Source organism: Solanum stenotomum, chromosome 12 (genome assembly GCF_019186545.1).
Source record: "Solanum stenotomum isolate F172 chromosome 12, ASM1918654v1, whole genome shotgun sequence".
Taxonomy (NCBI): Eukaryota; Viridiplantae; Streptophyta; class Magnoliopsida; order Solanales; family Solanaceae; genus Solanum; species Solanum stenotomum.
Window position 1 is genome coordinate 42,143,791 of NC_064293.1, and position 20,419 is coordinate 42,164,209.

The 20,419-nt window shown below is 33.4% G+C and overlaps 2 protein-coding genes and 1 long non-coding RNA gene across 4 annotated transcripts; 2 read left to right on the forward strand and 1 right to left on the reverse strand.

Moving 5' to 3' along the window:
• The first annotated feature begins 5,582 nt into the window (after window positions 1-5,582).
• LOC125849559 (probable ubiquitin-conjugating enzyme E2 18) lies at window positions 5,583-11,581 on the forward strand. The gene is made up of 6 exons (XM_049529660.1): window positions 5,583-5,759; window positions 5,927-6,030; window positions 6,269-6,371; window positions 6,657-6,720; window positions 10,943-11,031; window positions 11,228-11,581. Exons 1-6 carry the CDS (start codon window positions 5,730-5,732, stop codon window positions 11,321-11,323), a joined length of 486 nt encoding a protein of 161 aa, XP_049385617.1. The 5' UTR covers window positions 5,583-5,729; the 3' UTR covers window positions 11,324-11,581.
• Window positions 8,072-10,149, forward strand: LOC125849566 (uncharacterized). Its single transcript, XR_007444651.1, has 2 exons — window positions 8,072-9,197; window positions 9,248-10,149. It is a non-coding gene; the product is annotated as an uncharacterized LOC125849566 (long non-coding RNA).
• A 1,090-nt stretch (window positions 11,582-12,671) lies between the features above and the next one.
• Window positions 12,672-19,378, reverse strand: LOC125849553 (folate transporter 1, chloroplastic-like). Of its 2 annotated transcripts, none has more exons than XM_049529653.1 (11): window positions 19,103-19,378; window positions 18,931-19,007; window positions 17,887-17,963; window positions 17,048-17,138; window positions 16,343-16,433; window positions 15,973-16,046; window positions 15,657-15,767; window positions 14,206-14,277; window positions 13,711-13,731; window positions 13,514-13,581; window positions 12,672-13,070 (listed from the first exon to the last, which is right to left on the reverse strand). In XM_049529653.1, exons 1-11 carry the CDS (start codon window positions 19,227-19,229, stop codon window positions 12,938-12,940), a joined length of 942 nt encoding a protein of 313 aa, XP_049385610.1. In that variant the 5' UTR covers window positions 19,230-19,378; the 3' UTR covers window positions 12,672-12,937. The 2 variants fall into 2 exon arrangements, with proteins under 2 accessions (XP_049385610.1, XP_049385609.1); XM_049529652.1 differs by having other exon boundaries at window positions 15,657-15,770.
• Between the last annotated feature and the right edge of the window lie 1,041 nt (window positions 19,379-20,419).

Sequence of the window (20,419 nt, forward strand, 5' to 3'; positions counted from 1 at the left end):
TTCAATATTATCTCTCCTATTACAGTTCGATATTTACACGTTTCAATATTCCATATTTACACGTTTCATTGATTATAGGGATCATATTTATTTTTTTCCTTTTTTGATATAACTTTTTATTTTACCAATAAAATTGTTGTTGTTATCAATAGGAGAGTTATAGTTCCTAGGAAAGTTTTACAATTTTTCTTTTCTGCCAAACGTCTAAGCCCTTCCATATTCTTCTGTTCAAAATTTTTAACCATTCCATCTTCTTCTTTCCATCTATATCATATCTATACCATCCGATTCACCATAGTTTCGCCATGGATAGGACTCCGAATTTGATTTATAATAGAACATTTCAACAGAATTTGTGTGTGATTGGTATAGATTGTATAACAATGTGTGAGATTGGTATGTAATACCAACATGTCAAACACTATATACCAGCATTATTACATATTATATCTTAAGTAATTGTTAAAAGATTCGATGCATGTTGTTGGTATATAATACCAACATTTCATTCAAACCAAAATCTTTTATTGTAAGTAGTGGTTTTCAGATTCAATGTTTTAGGTTGATATATGTTATCAGAATATCAACCAGTATATTTACCCATTTTTGTCGTTATTTGTGTTTAAATAACTATACCAATTGTGTATGTTTAAACAACTATATCAATTGTGTATGTTCTGGGTATTATATAGTACAACCAATCATTATTTTAAATATTTTTTAGCATTTTCAATGTTTTGGTATATATGACTAGAATATCAGCCAATATATTTATCCATTTTTACCGTTATTTGTGTTTAAACAACTATACCAATTGTGTACGTTCTGGGTATTAAGTAGTACAATCAACCAGTATTTTAAACATTTTTTTAGCATTATTCAAATATCATATCAAATTATTACGTTAATGATGTCTATTATAAATCAAACATTCACTTTAACTAGCTTTAATTGTATTCAATGTTCTTTTTTCACCATAAGTACACCAATTGTAGTAGATTTATTTGTATGTTACACTTATATTTACTCATAAGTTATAGCATATTTTTTTTTAACATGTTGTCAATTATCTAAGTCACCCAGAATGCAACATTGTATGACAAACATGAGAATACCAAACATGTATGCCAAACAAGAGAATACCAAAGAAATGTCACTTCAAGAGTAATTAAAGTTGGATAAAAGTGCATTTATCAGTTTTAAAAAATTCTGAACTGTTGGAAGAAAACATCAATAATAATAATTGAAAATAATACAACAATGTTAATTCTGACAAGCAAATTTGAGGCAAGTCTTTTTGTTATACCCTGATGTACCATATTTACTACAAGTGACTTTACTCTTCTTGTATTTTCCTTCGTTGAATCCCTTCTTACGATCGTTACTTGGTGGTCTGCCTGGTTATTTTCTTGCAATTGGTGGTAGCATTACCTCTTCCAAAATATGCGATGGAATATTCCAAGTGCTTTCGCAAGGCAATGGTTCTATTCAAATTGCATAAGTATCTTGAAAAGTCTTATTACTATAATAGGAGGAACAATAATCTTTGCGATGTTTGTTTCTGTATTTGATAGCTGCAATTGCATATGTACACCATCATTATGTACTAAAAAAAATACCACTAAGAGACACCAAAAAAATCAGAATCACACCAAATAAAAACGATACATTACACCAAATAACTTACCAATCTAAAATATTCAACCAACATATAATTAATTTGCAAACCATCATTATGTACTAAAAAACACTACTCTGAATGACACCAATAATACCCGAATTATACCAAATTGGTAGACCATTATGTTCACCAATTAAAAACTATCATTTTCACCAAATAACTTAACAATCCAGATTATCTACCAAAATTACTATCAATATGCACACCATCTTTATTTTCTAAAATACACCATTCTGAATGACACCAAAAAAATCATAATTACACCATACTGTAAGACCAACATGTTCACTAATAAAAAACGATCATTTTTACCAATTAACTTACCAAAAAACATAATCAATAAAACTGGTTTCATAGAATTTATTTGCACACCATCACTATGTACTAAAAATACACCACTATGAATGACACCAAAAAAATCAGAATCACACCAAATAAAAACGATGCATTACACCAAATACCTTATCAATCTAAAATATTCAACCAACATAGAATTAATTTGCAAACCATCATTATGTACCAAAAAACACCACTCTGAATGACACCAAACTGACAGACCATTATGTTCACAAATTAAAAACTATAAAAACGTTAATATAAAACACCGAATAAATACAAAAAAGAATTAAAACGCAGATTATGTGAAAATCCTAATAATATTCCACAAGCAATTGCTAAATTTTAATATCTATTTAATAATTAAACCTTTTACAGTTGCACCAGAACATTAACCAAAATCTTATGAATGTATATTCCACCAAATTCAACAAAATCAAAGGAATTACTACCAAAAGGATTACCTGATGAGTCCCAACGTCCGCTGTGATGAATTAAAATTGAAAAATTATTGATCTGCATATTTGATCGCCGATCTTAGTTTGGAAGAGAAGTTTTATTTTTGTAGGAAACCTTTCTTTATGGGATATGATATATAGCAAATTGAAGTAAATCAGGGAAGGTAAAATAATTGGAGAAATTTAAGGAATATGGATGATTGTGGTTGAATACATTTTTTTAAAATAAGAATTCCAATTTTGAAAAAAAAATATTGCTATTCAATTGAAAAAAAAAGTATTGCTATATTCGTGTAATTAAAGTTATTAAGTTGTATACTTAAGTTTTTTGCCCTTAAAAAAACATATGTATCGAGTCTTTACTTCTAACTAATTAATAAATAAATACAAGAAACGTATGTCTTATATATATGTTGTTAATTAATTATGATTTAAGAGCATGTTTGATATTATTGTTTTGAGGTTAAAAGTGTTTTTTTTTTAATAACAAAACATTTTAAAAAAAAATTAAGTGTTTGGCGAATCCTTAAAAGTGCTTTCAAACTGAAGTAGAAATATTTTTTATGTTATTGAGAATAAATTAAAATTTCCTGCTTCTTACAAAAAAAAAAAATAGAAGCAAGTAGAAAATTATTTTTTTAAAGACTAATAAATAAATAAATAAATATATATATATATATATATATATATATATATATTATTAATTAATAAGCATATCTTAAAAGTTTGGTTAAGTTTCATTCAACAATTTTATTTTTTTATTTTTATATAAATAATTTTTTTTAATATAAATAATTTTTTTTATGTTTATATATTAATATTTCATTTATTTATTTATGTATAATATTCATTGAAATATTTAGTACATGCATTCTAATTAAAATTCAAATTTTTGTAGTAGATATTTAAAATAGTTTCTCTCAATAAATTAATCTTAATATTAAAATTACGTTTATACTTAACCTTTTTTGTAATTTGACTCTCAAAAACACTTTTTAAAAGGATTATAATTTGCTTATCAGAAGAACTTTTCAAATGACTTACTCAAACACATATTATTATTTTTCAAAAGCATTTTTCTAAAAATCCATTTTTAAAAGGTGCTTTTAGATAAATAATATGTAAGTTTTTAGCAGCAATGACAAATAAGATCTAAGCGATATAGATTCTTTTAGAGCCCGTTTGGATTGACTTAAAAAAAATAGCTTTTAAGTCAAAAATAAAAAGTCAAACTTCAATAACTTTTAAGTAAAAAAAAAAAAAGTTGGGAGAAACCTACTTTTGGTTTTTCACTTATTTTAAGTCCTTTTTTTACCTTGCCAAACACTTTCTAACTTATTTTAAGTTATTTTTTTATATCTGTCAAACACTTTCGAAAGACAAAAATTGACTTAAAAGAAGGTTTGGCCAACTTTTAAGTCAATCCAACACCCACTTACTCTAATGTTAATTGAGTTAAGATAATTGGTAGAGTATAAATATTCAATGGTTATAAACATTTACCTTAAACATGAAATGTATGTAGCAAAATAATATATACGAGTCTCTCAAATTAATCTAATTTTTCTAATACGATATTAAAAATTAGTGTGAGTTTTAATATCTCTGAACCACTTCATATTAGTTAGGAAAATGAAAACTAGGATAAGTAACTTTAATCACAAGTAACCATCAAAGGATGTGGTTATCGTAGATGATGTTGCTTTTTACTCAATCAAAAGTCTCGATTTAAGCCTTGACATAGAAAAACTTTTGCTAGGACGCACTTTTCCTTAATGAATCATACGTAACATGAATTTGAATTAATCGGACTTCAATATAAATAATAAAAAATTTTAAAAAACTTTAATTACAAGTAAGTAATTGGATTCCATGTTTGGCGTACGAATATTATACGAAAACTTAAGAGAAATTAGTGTGTATTAATAATCCAGATTCCTTACTTCCTAATGAAGTGCTAAAAGACCTTTCCTTGGATCACGCTCACGCTTTTGTGAGCTAATTGAGAAGGAATTTGAATAAATGGCATGGCTTTGATACTTTGCAGTTCACTTCCCTTAAATAGCTCATTTTATACTTGGAAAATAAATAAAAATATTCTCAACTAGTTTCTAATAGTTTGATCTAAAAAATAAATATTCTTATCATCAATAATTTAGCCTAAAAATACTCTTATAAATGCATTCATACACCTCCTCTTTACAATTTGCTTCTCTCATCACAAACAATTAAAAATACTATACTAAATGTCAATTTACAGAACTATAAAATCTCCATAATTCAGAAGATATATACTACTAGTTTTATAAAAACTGATACCAACACCTTACACCTAACGCCTATTCCAATTGGCAAGTAGACGATCTTTATCCACATGAAGCAGAGCAGAACATATTCTCTACTATATTCTACTTTCTAATACCATTGAATGATTCTCCCTCTATTTTAATTTATTGATTTCAAGTGACGTGATATCTATTAGAATAAACAATCTTTTTGAATTTTATAATTATTAAAGACACGTCGAAAATTAAAATATTATTTAATTTTGTATTTCTAAACATATTATGGGCTAAGTTAAAATAACAAGTTATTAAAGAAAGAAAAACAAAACTATTTTTCAATTGAACTAAAGAAAAAAGAAAGATAAATAAATTGAACACAAATATTTTTTTAAAAATTTCCTTTTTATTTTTCTCCACTATGTGATATTCGTTTGGATTAATTTAAATTCGTGCTACATATATAAGACTTGTTGACATTGTTCGATGTTAATTACTTTTACCTTTGTTGATTAGTTCCGGTAAACAAAATGAGAGGAAAAGAACAATGTTTTTCTTCCACTAAAAACAAAGACACAGAGCAATACAGTGTACTTAGACGGTTTTGTCTTATAAATTAATACTGCTTATTTGTTTGTATTTTTTTTATTATTTATTAAACATAAATCACACCAAAAAAACACTAAATAAAAGTTGTTAGCTACTCCACTAAATAAAGGAAATAAAATGTACCAAAAAAAAGTTGTTAGCTACTCCACTAAATAAAGGAAATAAAATGTACCAAAAAAAAACAACAACAAAATAACGGAAGTAAAAGGTGGAAACTAATAAATATAAATACGGAAAAACAAAAATGGAAGCGGGGCCAATGAATACATGATTTTCCAAGCCTTTTCTTTTCTTCTCTGCTGTCATCTGTGTGTATAGTTCTCATCGATATCGTCGTCGTCGTCGTTGACGCTGCTGTCAGCCATGTCCGCCTCCTCCGCCTCTTCTCGCAAGGTTCTTCTTCTTCATCTTCATCTTCTTTCCCTTTCTTGTTTTTTTTTGTTTACTTTTTATCTTCTTTTTTTTCTCCTCCTTTCTGTCTTAATTTTACCTCTAATTTGGCCCCTTCTCTCTGGTAATTCCGATGTGGGTTTTACTGTTTTCGTTGGATTCTTGATCAGACATTAAGCAAGATAGCATGCAATCGACTCCAGAAAGAGTTGGCGGAGTGGCAAGTCAATCCCCCTGCTGGTTTCAAACATAAAGTTACTGATAATCTTCAAAGGTCTCACTCTTTCTTGTTTAATTGGGTTTTCTTTAATTTTTTTCTAGGGTTTTCAGTGAATTTATTGGTTACCCTTTTTAGCCTACTGGAATTTATGATCTGGGGTACAATAATTCACTAAAGATTCTTGGTTGATTTTTTGCTTTCTTTGGAATAGAGGGTATTTATATAGTTGCATTAACTTTTGATTGATGTGGTTCTTTGGTGATTTTGATTGATGTGGTTCTTTGGTGAAAAGGTGGGTAATTGAAGTGAATGGGGCTCCTGGAACTCTCTATGCGGATGAAACCTATAATCTTCAAGTTGATTTTCCAGAACATTATCCCATGGAAGCTCCGCAGGTGGGTAAAGTTTTGTGCCTTTTTTTATATGGTAACCCTAGCTCCCAAACTCCAAATCTCCCTACCCATTTTTTTTTTCACTTCACTCTCCTGGTGACTTGAATAACCAACCTCATAGTTGGATATGGTAGGGCCCTCCACTATGCTAACACTCCTTCGTCTTTGTGATGGTTGATACTGATTGATGTTATTCTCTTATGGGGGTCTAGGGATTGTTGTTTCTTTTAAAGATTGCAATTGAAACTCATACCCTACTTATTTTTGCTGACTACCATATTGATGCAGGTGATTTTTGTGCCACCGGCTCCGTTACACCCTCATATCTATAGCAACGGGCACATTTGCTTAGGTAGTTATATATGTAATCAAATATCTTCCATTCTCTTACTACCACGAGGCACTTATTAATTTGGTCACTATATGTTGTTTGTATGTTGTTCAAATGTTCGATTTTCTATGCATGGTCACGTGGTAAATGATTTGTGGTGCATACTTGTTTCTGTTAAAGATTATATGCTTGGTATAATGGTGCTCAAAGTGCTTTTATGACTTTTAACCAGTTTTTTTCAAAGAATTGGTGTCAACAGTAGATTGCTGGCTAATGTCAATGACATTGTTGCATGGTCTCGATGTATTTTATTTTTATTGACTGATCTTGATTCAAGTCCAATTCTTTTTTATTATACATACCTTCTGAGGGAGCAATAGTCAACACGGATAACAAATAAGAAATCTTTTTCTTATGTAAAACTCTCTTTGCCAAGGTAATGTGCATTATGCGGTTTTAACTGAAATTTTTTAACAGTCTTAGTAGAATGATAATTTAAACTTGGTCAAACTTCCATCACCTAGGTCACGGTGAAGACTCTTGCACTTCCTTTGAACAGTTCCAATTTGGCACTGAATAGGCTGAGCATACAATTCTGAAATTGCATAAGCAAAGAGAAAGGGGTTCGTACTACTTATAAAAAAAAACTTATGCCTTTTCATTGGATTGAGGGTGTAGTAAATGCTTTTGACTGTGATGCTCTTTCTGGAAGGAACTCTTTTTTCTTTTCCTTCTTTCTAATCGAAGGTTGTGCTATTGTTTAAGTGCAAAAATCTCCTTCTTTAAGAGCAGTATCACTACCAAAGGCAATGTGTACATTCTTATTGTTAGTATTTCTTTTTGATAACTGCGGTATCCGGGCTAGCTTGCGCACCTCGACCAACATTTACATTCTTATTTTCAGAGTTCGTTTATGAAAATCCAATTTTTTGGTTCATTTTCGATTTTCTGAAAGAAAGAAAAAATCACTCTACATTGAAAAATCATAATTTTTGAGATATAATATGGAAATTTATCTAGGATTACTTGATGGAGGTGGAAGCTGGCTGCCCACATGATTCTAATCACTGTCCTTGTGGCTTGAGTCACCAACAAGATGTGGCTAAAGCTTCATTTTATTAAGTATCCTAGGCTCCCAACACTTGACAAGATCTCCTTCTTTAATGGCTCTATCACTGCCAAAGATAACAATTGCCACATTCTAATTTTTGAAACATTTGTGAAACTGAGGCTTCCTGTATAGATTATCAGTATAAACAAAAAAAAAAAAAAGTTGAGGTATCGTCTGAAATTTACTAAGATCACTTGAAAAGTAAAAGTTGGCTACTCACATGAGTCTGTGTTTTTTTTTTTTTTTTTTAGTAGGAGGTCTGTGTGTTTTAAGTTAAAAAAGAAATGAGTAGCTATTCTTTTGCACTACCTTCTTGGTACTTGCTCAAGTAAAATCACGATTACATATCGAAAAAGATATGAATAAGGACAGCATGGGTTGCTCGCATGGTAACCACGTTCCACCTCCAACACTGAGGTTGTGGATTCGAGTCACCAAGGGAGCAACAAGGGTGGGAGGGGTAAAAAAAGAAGAAGAAGATGTGAGTAAGTAATTGAACCCTTTTCTTTGATGGGTACACAACATTTGAACATTAACAAATTGCTCCTTGATATTACCCTATCCTAATCTCATGATCCCGATAGAGACAACACATTAATATCTTAATAAGATTTTCATAGTCATGTACCTTACCGGGGATAGAGCCTAGAAACATTAAACTTCTCCTAGTCAACAATCCACTTGTGTAATTGGAGGTTGATGTGAACGATCACTACACATGGGAGTGTGCAAGGACAAAATTTAGGACGATGACAGATAAGAAGCCAAAAAGAAACAAATTAGATACCCATAAGAGGCCCAAATCGAAAAGAGAAAATCAGAAAAGCCAAACTGGACGATGATTTGTTTTCCTATCTACAGATTGTAAACAAACAATCTTAACCAAAATAGCTCAGAATAGAACTAGACCGACCGCATGCTGATTCTTACACATTGCATGAGTAGAATAAGCATTGTCTCTTCATTTTGTCTGTTTTTGGGTCCATTCTATTGTCGTGATTCACATAAGTAAAACAGAAAAGTCATATTACTTTATTCTGAAGTAAATTTGAATTTTCCTTAGTCTTATTATAAAAAGCAATGTTCTACAGAAGCAGCAATCCCTTTATCCGCCAAAAAATAAGTCTCTTTTACATTGATATGCCCCTAGTTTCTACTTTTGTGTGACATAATTGTGGTAAATCTTCTTCTTACTTGCCTAATTGCGTAAGAGCCGTATTAACTTAAAGTTCGGCTATTCACTATGATACCACATAAAATATTTCTTTATTGGCTCTTTCTATAATGGTTCATTATGCACCAGTTCATTTTCATTTGGATCAAAGTTACATACTTTGTACTTACCTTCAAAATCATGACTTCCACCAATTCCCTTCCTTTCTCTTAGGTGGAGTTGTGTGCCAAGCGAATGAGTAGTTTAGCTTCGGTAATTAGCAGAAATAGATATTGCCAATTAACATTTAGAATTCAGATGTGAACAATTTCGTCATTAGACAAATCAAAAGGTGTCAATGTTGTGCTTAAATTCGGCTCAATAGATTGAACTAGTGTATCAACGAGTGGCAATGTTTGCTAGCTATCCTTTAATGGACAAACAATGATTAGAATAAGTTTTGAGAAGCTGAAAGTTGACTGTTTGACTTTGAATATTGCATACCATGTCTGGACTGATGGAGATCATTGAGTTGTTATCTGCTATGTTTTCCCTTTTCTGGTGGATATTTTTGCCATCAATTTCTTGCTTGAAATCGTAATTTAAGTAAGTTACTGTCCCGTATCAGTTTGTGAAGTCTATGTTACTAAAATCTGTCAAAATAGTCTTATCTTTAGCATAATGACTGTTGTTACAATGTGTGAAAATTGTATGGTATACAATAGAGGAGATGCTATTCTTGTCTCAACTAAATGATCCTTGTACCCTAGGAGAACATGTTTTTGGAGGGTTACGGACATTAATGCGCACACATTGAATCTAGACTTACAAAGTATATAAAGCCTGGCATTAGAGATTTAACCTTCGTGACATATGCTATGTTACTTCAGTATGAGTACTAGGCTTGCTAGTATTATCCGTTATCAATTCTTTTATGGTATCTGGTAATTTGTTAGAGGTATGAAAATACCCATATCCATGCCTATTTGTTTGACTTCAGTGAATCAGTGGAAACAAAGAGTTTGCTTGTGTCAATAGTGGCAATCTGCACTCAGTTTCTTTGTGAAGTCCAATTATACAAAATCAGTTCCTACTAGGAGAAGAAAGAATTGGTCATTAGGTGAACGTTTCATTTTGTTGGAACTGAATCATCATGAGAATAACTTATGTTCATCTCTTCTTCTTCTTCAAAAAAAAAACTTATGTTCATCTGTTAATTTAACTTATGTTTCATCATGATTTAGTCATTTTGTTGGAACTTCCTTGTGCATATGTTAACTTAACCATTGACTAAAACAAAAGTTCATTTCCTGAAACTGAATTTTGTACCAAATAAACTTCAATATCTATTAGAATACCATTCACCTACCTACTCTTATTTACCTCCAAGTTAAAGCTGTATTTATGTTAACAAATAATAGTGAATCAGAATTCTCTTGTTTTGACATGGCCTATGATCTCATTGTCTCATCACGTATTGCCCTATTCAAACTGAAAGGTTTTTCAGATACATTGGGCAGGTTTGTAGAAATCATATTCACATAACCTCATCCTTGAGTGACCTCTGGATTAGGATGGTGCTGAAGAGGGAAGCTTTCGAATGCCATCTTCTTCACTTTTTTCCCTCTTCTGTAGTTTCTTCGTGTCATGTGGGTTTGCAGAAATAATATTACTTAACATCTTAACTAGTGACCTTTGGAGAAGAGGAAAACTTTGAAATACCATCTTTAGTTTCTCCTATTATGCAGTTATATAGCAGATTTTTGTTTATTCTGTGGGTGAAAGTGAAAGCATAAACGTTTCATACCATATTTTGTTTTTGTGTGGGTGAAGTGAAAACTTAAAGGTTCATGCGCAGTTTGCTAATTGGTCTGCTAGTGCTAAGCTTCCATCTCATGAAAGATTTTTCAACATCTTATAGAAATTGGACATGTATCATTAGAACCAGCAGTTGACAACAGCTTCTTCATGTCTTGCAGATATTCTCTATGATTCATGGTCTCCTGCCATGACAGTCAGTTCTGTATGCATCAGCATTCTCTCCATGTTGTCAAGTTCAACCGTGAAGGTGCATTTCCTGTATTCATACTAATGTTAATTTGAGTTGCTTTTATGAGATCCACCATTAGAAAAGAACTTCTATTCCAAATACGAACCTATTTCTTCCTTGTCTGTTTAAATATGTAACACAGCACATTGTTCTGCCAAGCTTCTCATGCTTTATTTTAGTTTTTAGTTCTTATTGGTTCCCATCACTTATGCAGCAACGCCCTGAAGATAATGACCGCTATGTGAAGAACTGCAGAAATGGCAGATCTCCCAAGGAAACCAGGTGGTGGTTCCATGATGATAAGGTGTGAAGGGTGTCCTTCTGACCCTAAAGGCAACATTGTTGCTTTGGCTTATTTTACATCAAATGCTAATGGAAAAACAATTCTACATATGCATGGCCACTGCTAGCGCATAATGTGCAGCAAGTTGGCCTTTACTGTCCAATATTTGTAAATGGAGATGATTTTCCTTTTGAGCTTCTTGTGCAACATTATGTACTCTTATGAAAATACACAACAACCTAATTGATAGCTCATGAAGAGTTTTCTTCTGGCGTCTAAATGACAGAGTTTGTATTTACTTTGCATTGTTCTTGTTGGTGACTTCTTTTCCTTGGCCTGATGAGTAACATCAGGTAAATGATAGGATGTGTGTAGCTTTTTGGACTTTCTGCTCCTTCTTGTTGGTGCTTTCTGCAATTAGATAGCTATGCTTATGTGCACCGAATAGTGTGGTCTACTGGTCGATGAAAGTGTGTGTGGAGGGGGGTGTGTAAAAATCATTGGAAATTAGGGTTCAAATGTCAATAGAGACAAGAAACACTAGGTGATTTCTTCTCATTCCCCAGGTCTTGGTAGGCAGAGTTATGCTAGTCAGAGGTAAGCAAGTACTCGGTGAAATAGTCAAGGTTTGCATAAGCTGATCCAGGTACTGTCATTTTCAGAAGGCCAGAAAGAAAAAAAAGAGCTGTTGTACGTATGCATAATTGCACATATGCAGATATGTACTACTATTGTTAATTGTTGAGGTCGATTCAGTTTTAGGATTTGTTATTGTCATATCCTAATATGCAATCATGCTATGAGTATTTCCGCAGAACTCATCAGAATTGTTTGGTCTTCTTCTTACTTGTACTTGCAAAGACACAATTCTTATCTCTAAGCAAATTACATGATTAGTTTGATATCTCTTCATTTTGTTTGATAGGTTCGTTTGGTTTCTTCTTTTTGTTGATAGGGTAGTTTGATGTCTATGCTTTTGCCACATTTTAAATGATAAACGTGTCATCTTAAATCTGAACATTAATTTGTCAAAGTTGCTAAAACATGCGCACCTGTCTATTCCAACATAATACTACAGTTACTTTAGTCAGAATCCAAGAACATAAACATTAGAGAACTGGTAAATGTAGTTCCGAAGCTGGACTGAAATTATTCCCTCTGTTCATTCCTCAACACTCTTTTCCCCTCAAAGGAAGTTGGTAGCATGTACAAATGCAACTAAGACTTTCTTCCATGGGGTACCTGCTACTTTCCACCAACACAAGTACCAGGAAACTCCACCCGTCAAGACTTGGACAAATGGGAAGAAATCACCTAGTGTTTTTGCCAACAACGATGACATGCATTTAACTAACAAGGTTCACATACAGTATTATTAGATGTCAAAGAATGGCTTCCATCAAATATTGTTGCTACAAAAGCAGCTTCGTGAGTACTTGAACAAGGACTCGAAAAGTTATTTCTTATCTGATAAATTACAAAGTCTAGAGATATTGTACACTTTATACATACTCTTAAGCAGCATCATGATTCTATTTGTACTTCTGTCAAATCTGTGAGTATTCTTTTTCCAGATATTGTTTCACTAGTATAGAGTCCTAGTGCTACAGTAGAAGTGGGGGCAAAAAAGATGTAGAAGAACTAATATTCTCTTCTAGACATTTTTAGCAGGTTTAGGACGTTTTCATAGACAATGAAGGTAACTGAAGCTGCAGGGACATTTTTCAGCATGTTTGGAGTGATACCTCTATAGAAGCCTCGTACGCCCTCAAACCTGTAAGCATAAACAAAAAGAAAGATAGAAAATTAAGAGATAATTTTACCAATAAGAGGGGAGGGGGAGGGGGGGGGGGGATGTTCTACTTTCTTCTCTTCTTTTACAATTATGATGACTTCTATTGTATGTATTAAATGAGAGGAAGAGTCAGGACGGAAGAAATTTAGGATTAAGACTGAAAACCTTTTTCTAAAGTTAATGGTTTAAAAAAGAATTATACAGTCAGAGTAGAAAAATTAAATCAAAGGGATTTTGAATTTCTTCAGCTTTTGTTTATTCTCAGTTTGATTCCCTGATACTGAAAGCCACCGTTAAAAGCATTAGATGAAATTGTATTTAGATTCTGAAAACATTCCAATATATAACAAACTCAATGCTTGATATTCGTGTACAATTAATCAAGTGCATCAGCTGTAAATAAGTCTGAATTTCATCCTGACCTTGCAGTTTCCTTCACAACATGCCAGCTATCAATGTACCTTGGAACTCCAGTTGTACTTGGTCGTTGCTGTTCAAAGAGAAGATAGATCTTTAACTACTCTATAGAAAAACTGAATCAAGAGCCACTAGTTGCCTGTCTACTGGGAAGAGTTGTTGTATCAAGTGTCCATAAAGCAGTAATATGAAAAGCAGTTACCTGCAATCGAGATCGCACAACCTGAAAAGGTTTCATTTAATACATTATTAGTTAAAGAGAAAAGTGAGGGGGGCACAGGGTAAAAGATTGTTAGAACAAATAGGCATTTAGACGGGTGCTCCATAATGCTCTCAAAACCTTCTGTCCCCGAACCCATATTCCCAAGAATGGAGAAATGAACAAACTTATCACACCCTAGGGATGGAAATTTCAGCCCATATAAGTGAAATGAATCCATTTTTTCCATATTAAATTAAATGGATCACTCATATTTTCGTAAATGGATAAATATGGATTTCAACCTATTTAAGCTCATACAAATATGGACAAAATGGGTAAACATGAATCCATATATACCCATATGTCGATCACTTATAATAAAAATTTCTAATTGCACTGTTTGTTTTTGAAAATAAAAAATAAAAAATTAGGAGGGGTGGGGGCTAAAAATTTTTGAATTTTTTTTTGGGTGTGAGTGTGACACCCCTAATATACCTGAAATGGGTATGTTGTAAGAATGGCTGCCAGCTTGGAAGAAGCCCCTAGTGTTGCATAGTCAACTGAATCCTGTGAAAGAAATGTAAGAGCAAATACTGAGGTGTTTACCAATATCACTTCAAGGCTTAGAGAAGTTAACAAGTTCTCTCTTATTGGGAACTGAAATGGTCAATTTTCTACAACAGAGTATTCCATATGAAAGAACTAATCATTACAGTGATCACAATATCATTGACATCTGATAGTTGCTCTTGAGCAATAATCAACCTCCAGACATCGTACAACCAATTCTTTTGCTTTTCAGACAAAAAAGAAGATACAGTATATCACCACTTAGCAGCAAATAGGTTTCCATTAATTGATCAATGAGTTGCAGTTCACTGGTTCAAAATAAATCATCTCTCACCACATAAAACAATAACAAGGACCACATAGTCAGTTCAGAAAATAATTCAAGCATTCTTCACTCTGATATGCTTATCAAAGAGAAATATTCCATTTTGCTTTTCTTCTAGAAGCTGGAGCTTATCTCTTTTTCTTTTTTCTTTTTATATATATTACGTTTCTAATGGGGAGGGGAAGGGGTTGAGCAGGCTAGTGACACTCTGATGCAGTAGATAAGGGACTGAAAAGAAATCTAATGTGCCTTTGGATAATCCGTATACATGAAAATAGAAGTAATATTTGCACCCAAGGGTGTGGGCTAATGGTCAATGAAGAGGTTGAGAACCCAGTTTCAAAACTCAGTGGCGACAAAAAAAACACTAAATGATTCTTCCCATTTGTCCTAGCCTTGGTGGACAGGATGTATCTGCACAAGTACCATGACGAAATAACGAGGAAAGGGAAGTGCAATACTAAGGGTGTGTTCGGTATGGAGGAAAATGCTTTCCATGTGGATTTCTTACTTATTTTCTAATGTTTGGTAGGCAAGCAAAAAAATATTATCTCAAGAGTATTTATATGTTATCTAGCAGAACACTATGGGGTGGGAATGGGGCTTTGGGGTGGTGGGGCTTGGGATGGTCAAGGGGAGGGGGAGGGGAGTGGGGGTGTTGGGTGGATGGGGAAGACATAATGAACTTGCAGTGTCACTTATGTAACTTGTTTTCCCTTCTTTGATGAAGGAAGTCATTTTCCTCATTCTAAAGAACTTGTTTTCCAAGAGAAAATATTTTGACCAACCAAAAATGGGAATTGGAAAATATTTTCCTCCATACCAAACATACCCTAAGAGTTGGACAATGTATTCTCATCTGGGCCATTTGCCCATTAACTAAAAAAATCTGCCCAATCTGTACTTGGTTCTTATCCTGCTAACCACATCTGAATTCCAATTATCTACTATACATGCAGGGATTAGTTTTGCTGGTCATCCAAACATAAAAACAGCTATTGCGTTGAATTACATCCAAAAAATGCAACAGACATTGCTTTTAGAGCCTCACCAACAAGTCAGCAGCTGTGGCAAGTGTGTTCTCATTTTCCTGAGCTTTCGAGCTAACAAGAAATTTGCGAAATTCCTCATATGCCGTGAACTGAATAGCACCATGTGTAACCTGCTGAAGCAAAACAACAGATCAGCGCATTTCACCAATGAAGGGTTACATGACAGCATTAAAGTGGCTGTATATTGTTTAGATGATCTATCCAAAAAGTAAAATAAACTATGAGGGTTAACTTTAAAAATTTACATCAAGATAAGAACACATCCATTTACAGAACAAAATTATGTGGAAGAATTGAAGAAAATGTAATTCTAACCATAAATAGGCCTGGCATAAGTCCCTTGTAAAGTGCCCTCCATCCTTCTTCTTTGATTATGGTTCTTAAAGCATCTGAATCAATCCATACACAACAAAGTTCATGTGAAGTTAATAAGTAGGATAGTAAATACAAAAGAGGCCAATCGGATAACCAAATCCAAATGTGCATGCACATACAAAAGAGAGCAGAAGTTGTAATAGAACCTCAGTAAACAAAAGGAGGATACAAAACTAAAGAAACTCAAAACTGCAGAAATAAAGGTAGAATTCTTATGTAACATTACGATGGAAAGAAATGGTCCTATAGTGCTCAAAGTTAGATAAATACACAATGAAAATTGACAAGTTAATACGAGAGTGAAACGGACCATGAAACCCGGTGTATGGACGAATCTGATTAGGAGTCTGAAGTTGCAATCTTGTTTTCACAAGCCAAAGAGGGTTGGTACAAAAACAGACCTGAATTCCAACAAACACACCTTTTAAGATATGGCATAGTCGGCAATATTTGAGGTTTGTGATTAAAGCTACTGAAGTAAGCAAGCCACACATATTTTGTATACCGAAAGATTTTCATGTCAGTGGTAAACCGAATAAGTCATCAATCTCTTGTCATCAAAACTGAAATAGTGGGGGATAAAGGTTGTCCACAAAAAGATCAACACAATCAAATTTGTTTGTCTATAAGATTCTCCAGTTCCTGTATTTAACTAACACCTAAGCACACACATTTGTGGTTTGCCAATGATCAATCGGAATCAATAACCCCCACCCCCACCACTTTTTTTGTGTGTGTGTTGAAGTCTAAAAGAATAGGTTCATTATTCGACCTTGCCTTTCTTTCAGGAAAAAGGATTTTATATTGTTAACACTAGTTCTAACAGCAGTAAAAGTAAGGGATTCATCACCAACAAGACAATTACAATTGCACCCCTAGAGCAAATAAAGAATCACAGCATCTAGCTATCTGTCTTTGGCACTCCTGTCAAAAACTAGTCAATTGAATATGAACATATGAATACAAGAACTACACATTGTTCTTTCATTAAAGCATCAGAAATTTGACTACTGACCAGCGCCCCTGCTTCAGCAGCTGAAGCAAGGTGAAGTCCTGGGCTCAGTTCCTCCCTGTTCCTCAGATACCTTTGCTTAGCCTTGCTATAGCTACAGAAGGAAGATTCCAAAAAGATGTATGAGTTAGAGAAAGAAGTGTCTCAAGCCTAGAAATGTAAGTAATCAAAGAGAAAGCAACCTAATATGTTGACTGCTTCCTACAAAGAGAACATTGTCTCTTACAAGCAATCCCATGTAAGAAATAATGACTGTTGCCTCTTAACTATCATGTTCTGGATGGAGATGTTAATATTAAGCACCCATAAATTCAGTATAAAAAACAGAAAAGTAAATAGTGTGTCAAGAAAATTATTTTTCTTTTAATTGATAGGTAAATGGATTATGTTAACAGAATAATACTAACAGCTTGTCAATCATTAAAATTGACTATACAAGATCCAAGTGAAACAATCAATCAACTGATTGAAAGACCTAATGGGATCTTCCGATGTAGTATCATTTCTAAGTGCAATGGATTTCATACGTATAATAAGAAGCTCTATCAATCAAGATTTGTTCTTTCGCTATATTTCGATGTTGACATGTTGTTGTCTCCTTTTTATTGCCTTACAAAGGTAACCCAAACAAATATAATAAAATAGGCCAAAACTGAAAAGGGGAAACCCCATCAGGTATTGAACGAGTCTAAATCCTGTTTCACATACTCATAGACACAAGTTGCATAGAGCAAAATCTTCGTAAGAGAGAAAAAGAAAGGGACACACCGAGAGCAGCCTTCTGGAAACAGAATATGTTACTTATAACAACTTTATCAACAAAAGGAAAAGATGTTACTTACAAGAAAAAATATAAACCCCATGAAATAGTTGACCCAAGAACAGCAGGGTAAAAACCAGCATAAAGTCCTCTAAAACCCTGATGCAAAGACAATATGATAACTAATCGGTCAATTCAGTGGAAATATGAAGTCATATATGAGCGATAAGGTAAGCATTCAACAGTCTGCAGCAAGGAAAGGAGCTTCATCTTCAAAAGCATATGTCAGTGGGATGTTTGATTGTGATTGACAAAGTGTGAGGGAGTTTCTTGCTATGACTATGTTATGAAGCTGACTGAATCAACTCTACCTGTGAAAACAGGTAAATGGAACAAGAAAGCACTCAGTCAAGATCTGGAGTAAAACTGGTGTGTCCAAGCAGGTCATGCACCACTGTGATAGAAAGCTGGTGCAAGCACCACTGCGATAGATAACTGACATCTCACTCCACTCTTGACATTCAAATAAAGGACCTAACCATACTTGTAAGAAATCAAATAACCTATCTTTCCTGTTGGAGTAGTAGCCATATACAAACTCTACTAGGATACACTTCCTCTCAATTGTTCCAAGAAGATTCCCGAGGGAGAAAATGGATACTGTTACCGTGGATTGGATATCATAATGTGGGGAATTCACAAAATAACCATAAAACTCCATAGGTATCCATTGTACCTAGTCCAGGGTGAACATGGCCACATATATCCTTAGAAGAGTATTTACAGCAAATAAGCCATTTAGATACACCAAGGTCAGGACATCCCCTCAACATCAAACCATGTGCCCTTCCCTGATAGAGGATGGACCATATCTTGTTAAACATTGTTGCTTATGCATCTTTCCTGAAGCTGATATTACATATTTCAGAAACTCAAAGTTCATAAAACACGCATCCTTAACATATTAGTAAATGATTTGTCTTTCACCAGAGCTACTAACTATACGAATTGAAAAGCAACTTCTTTATCGAATCATGAATTAGAAGATGAGTTTTGGAATAGTAGCAATGCATATGTAGATAAGCTTAAATATTTGCAGAAATTGGAAACATTTAGAAAAACAAACCTCACTTCGAGCAATGGCATATAAAGCGTGAGGTGTGTTCCTATAGGCGGGGACATTGGAAATTCTTCCATCGTAAACTGCGATTAACATTTACAACAAATCAAGCTCCAAGGAAAGGAAACAACACGAGATCCTTCATTTGCAATAGTGGGAAAGAATAACTAATACTTACCTTGGAACCTGGTACGAACAACGTCAAGTGGATGAGAGAAAGTGACAGTGGCGAGACCCGCGGCGGCGCCGGCGACGGCATTTTCCCATTGCCAGTCTGCCGACGGCAAAGCTGCCATTTTTTTCATGGCTCCGTCTACCGTTGGCTTTCCTTTTCGCCGTTTACTTTAATGAGAGGGACCTTCCTACGCAAACGAAGCGGTGTCGTATTGACCTGCTGGTGAACGCCCGACATGTCCGCAGCTTGCGCCTGCTCAGGAATTGTGGAAAATTTGAAACAGCCAATTTAAATGTCAATTTGTGTTAGGTGTATAATTATTTTTTTCGAATAAACTCAAGACATATAAATAATTTTTTTGGATAAATTTAAATGCCAATTTATGTTTGTAAAGTCAAGGTTTGTAAATATTTTTCTCCGGACATATTAAAATGTCAATTTATGTATTGTTAAAAAAATACAAAATGTATATTGTAACATATAGTGCTTTGGATCCAATTTTTCTTGATAATATTTTAATGTAATTTTTACTCCAATAATAGTGCAAGTAGAAGGACAGAAGACTTAAAAAAGACTATAAGATCCGATAGATTTGAATCTGAAAGAGTGAAATGAAATAGTAAGATACTGTTGGAATTACAAATGGTGTACGAGTGAATGAAATATTTGATGCAAAAGATACACCATCAAAGGAAAGAAGAAAACAGACACAACAAACAAGGTCTTCATGATTGGCTTTGGTTTCATCGAAGAAAACTAACCCTTTTATCTGGTCTGAAGATGATAAAAGGGTTATGTTATCTGGGCTAAAGAGCTACTTCTGCACTGGGCCAGCCAGAAGCCCAATTCGGATAAAAGGCCCAACAAATAAAGATTTTACATATAGATATAACTGAAATGTATATACATAGAGAGGGAATAAAATTTGTTATAGATAAGCCAATTAAGATTGTACAGCTGGAATAGTAGTTACAATAGAAGATTCTATTCTTTTCTTTAGTTGTGTATAAATATAGGAACGAATTGTATTCTGCAGATGAAAATGAATACACAAAATTTCTAAATTCTTGTTTCTTTCATGGTATTAGAGCACTCTTAATCATAAAGTCTATTTTCTTATCTTTTTCAATCTATCACCATCTTCAACAACAATGACTAACTCTGTCGAGAATTCTGGAACAACTCCTGAAAATAGTAGTACTAATCTGGGTGGTAATAGTACTATTAATCCATGGATTGATTCCAATCACCCTTATTTTCTCACTCATTCAGATGCTCCTGGTATGAACCTCATCAATAACACTTTTGATGGAAAAGAAT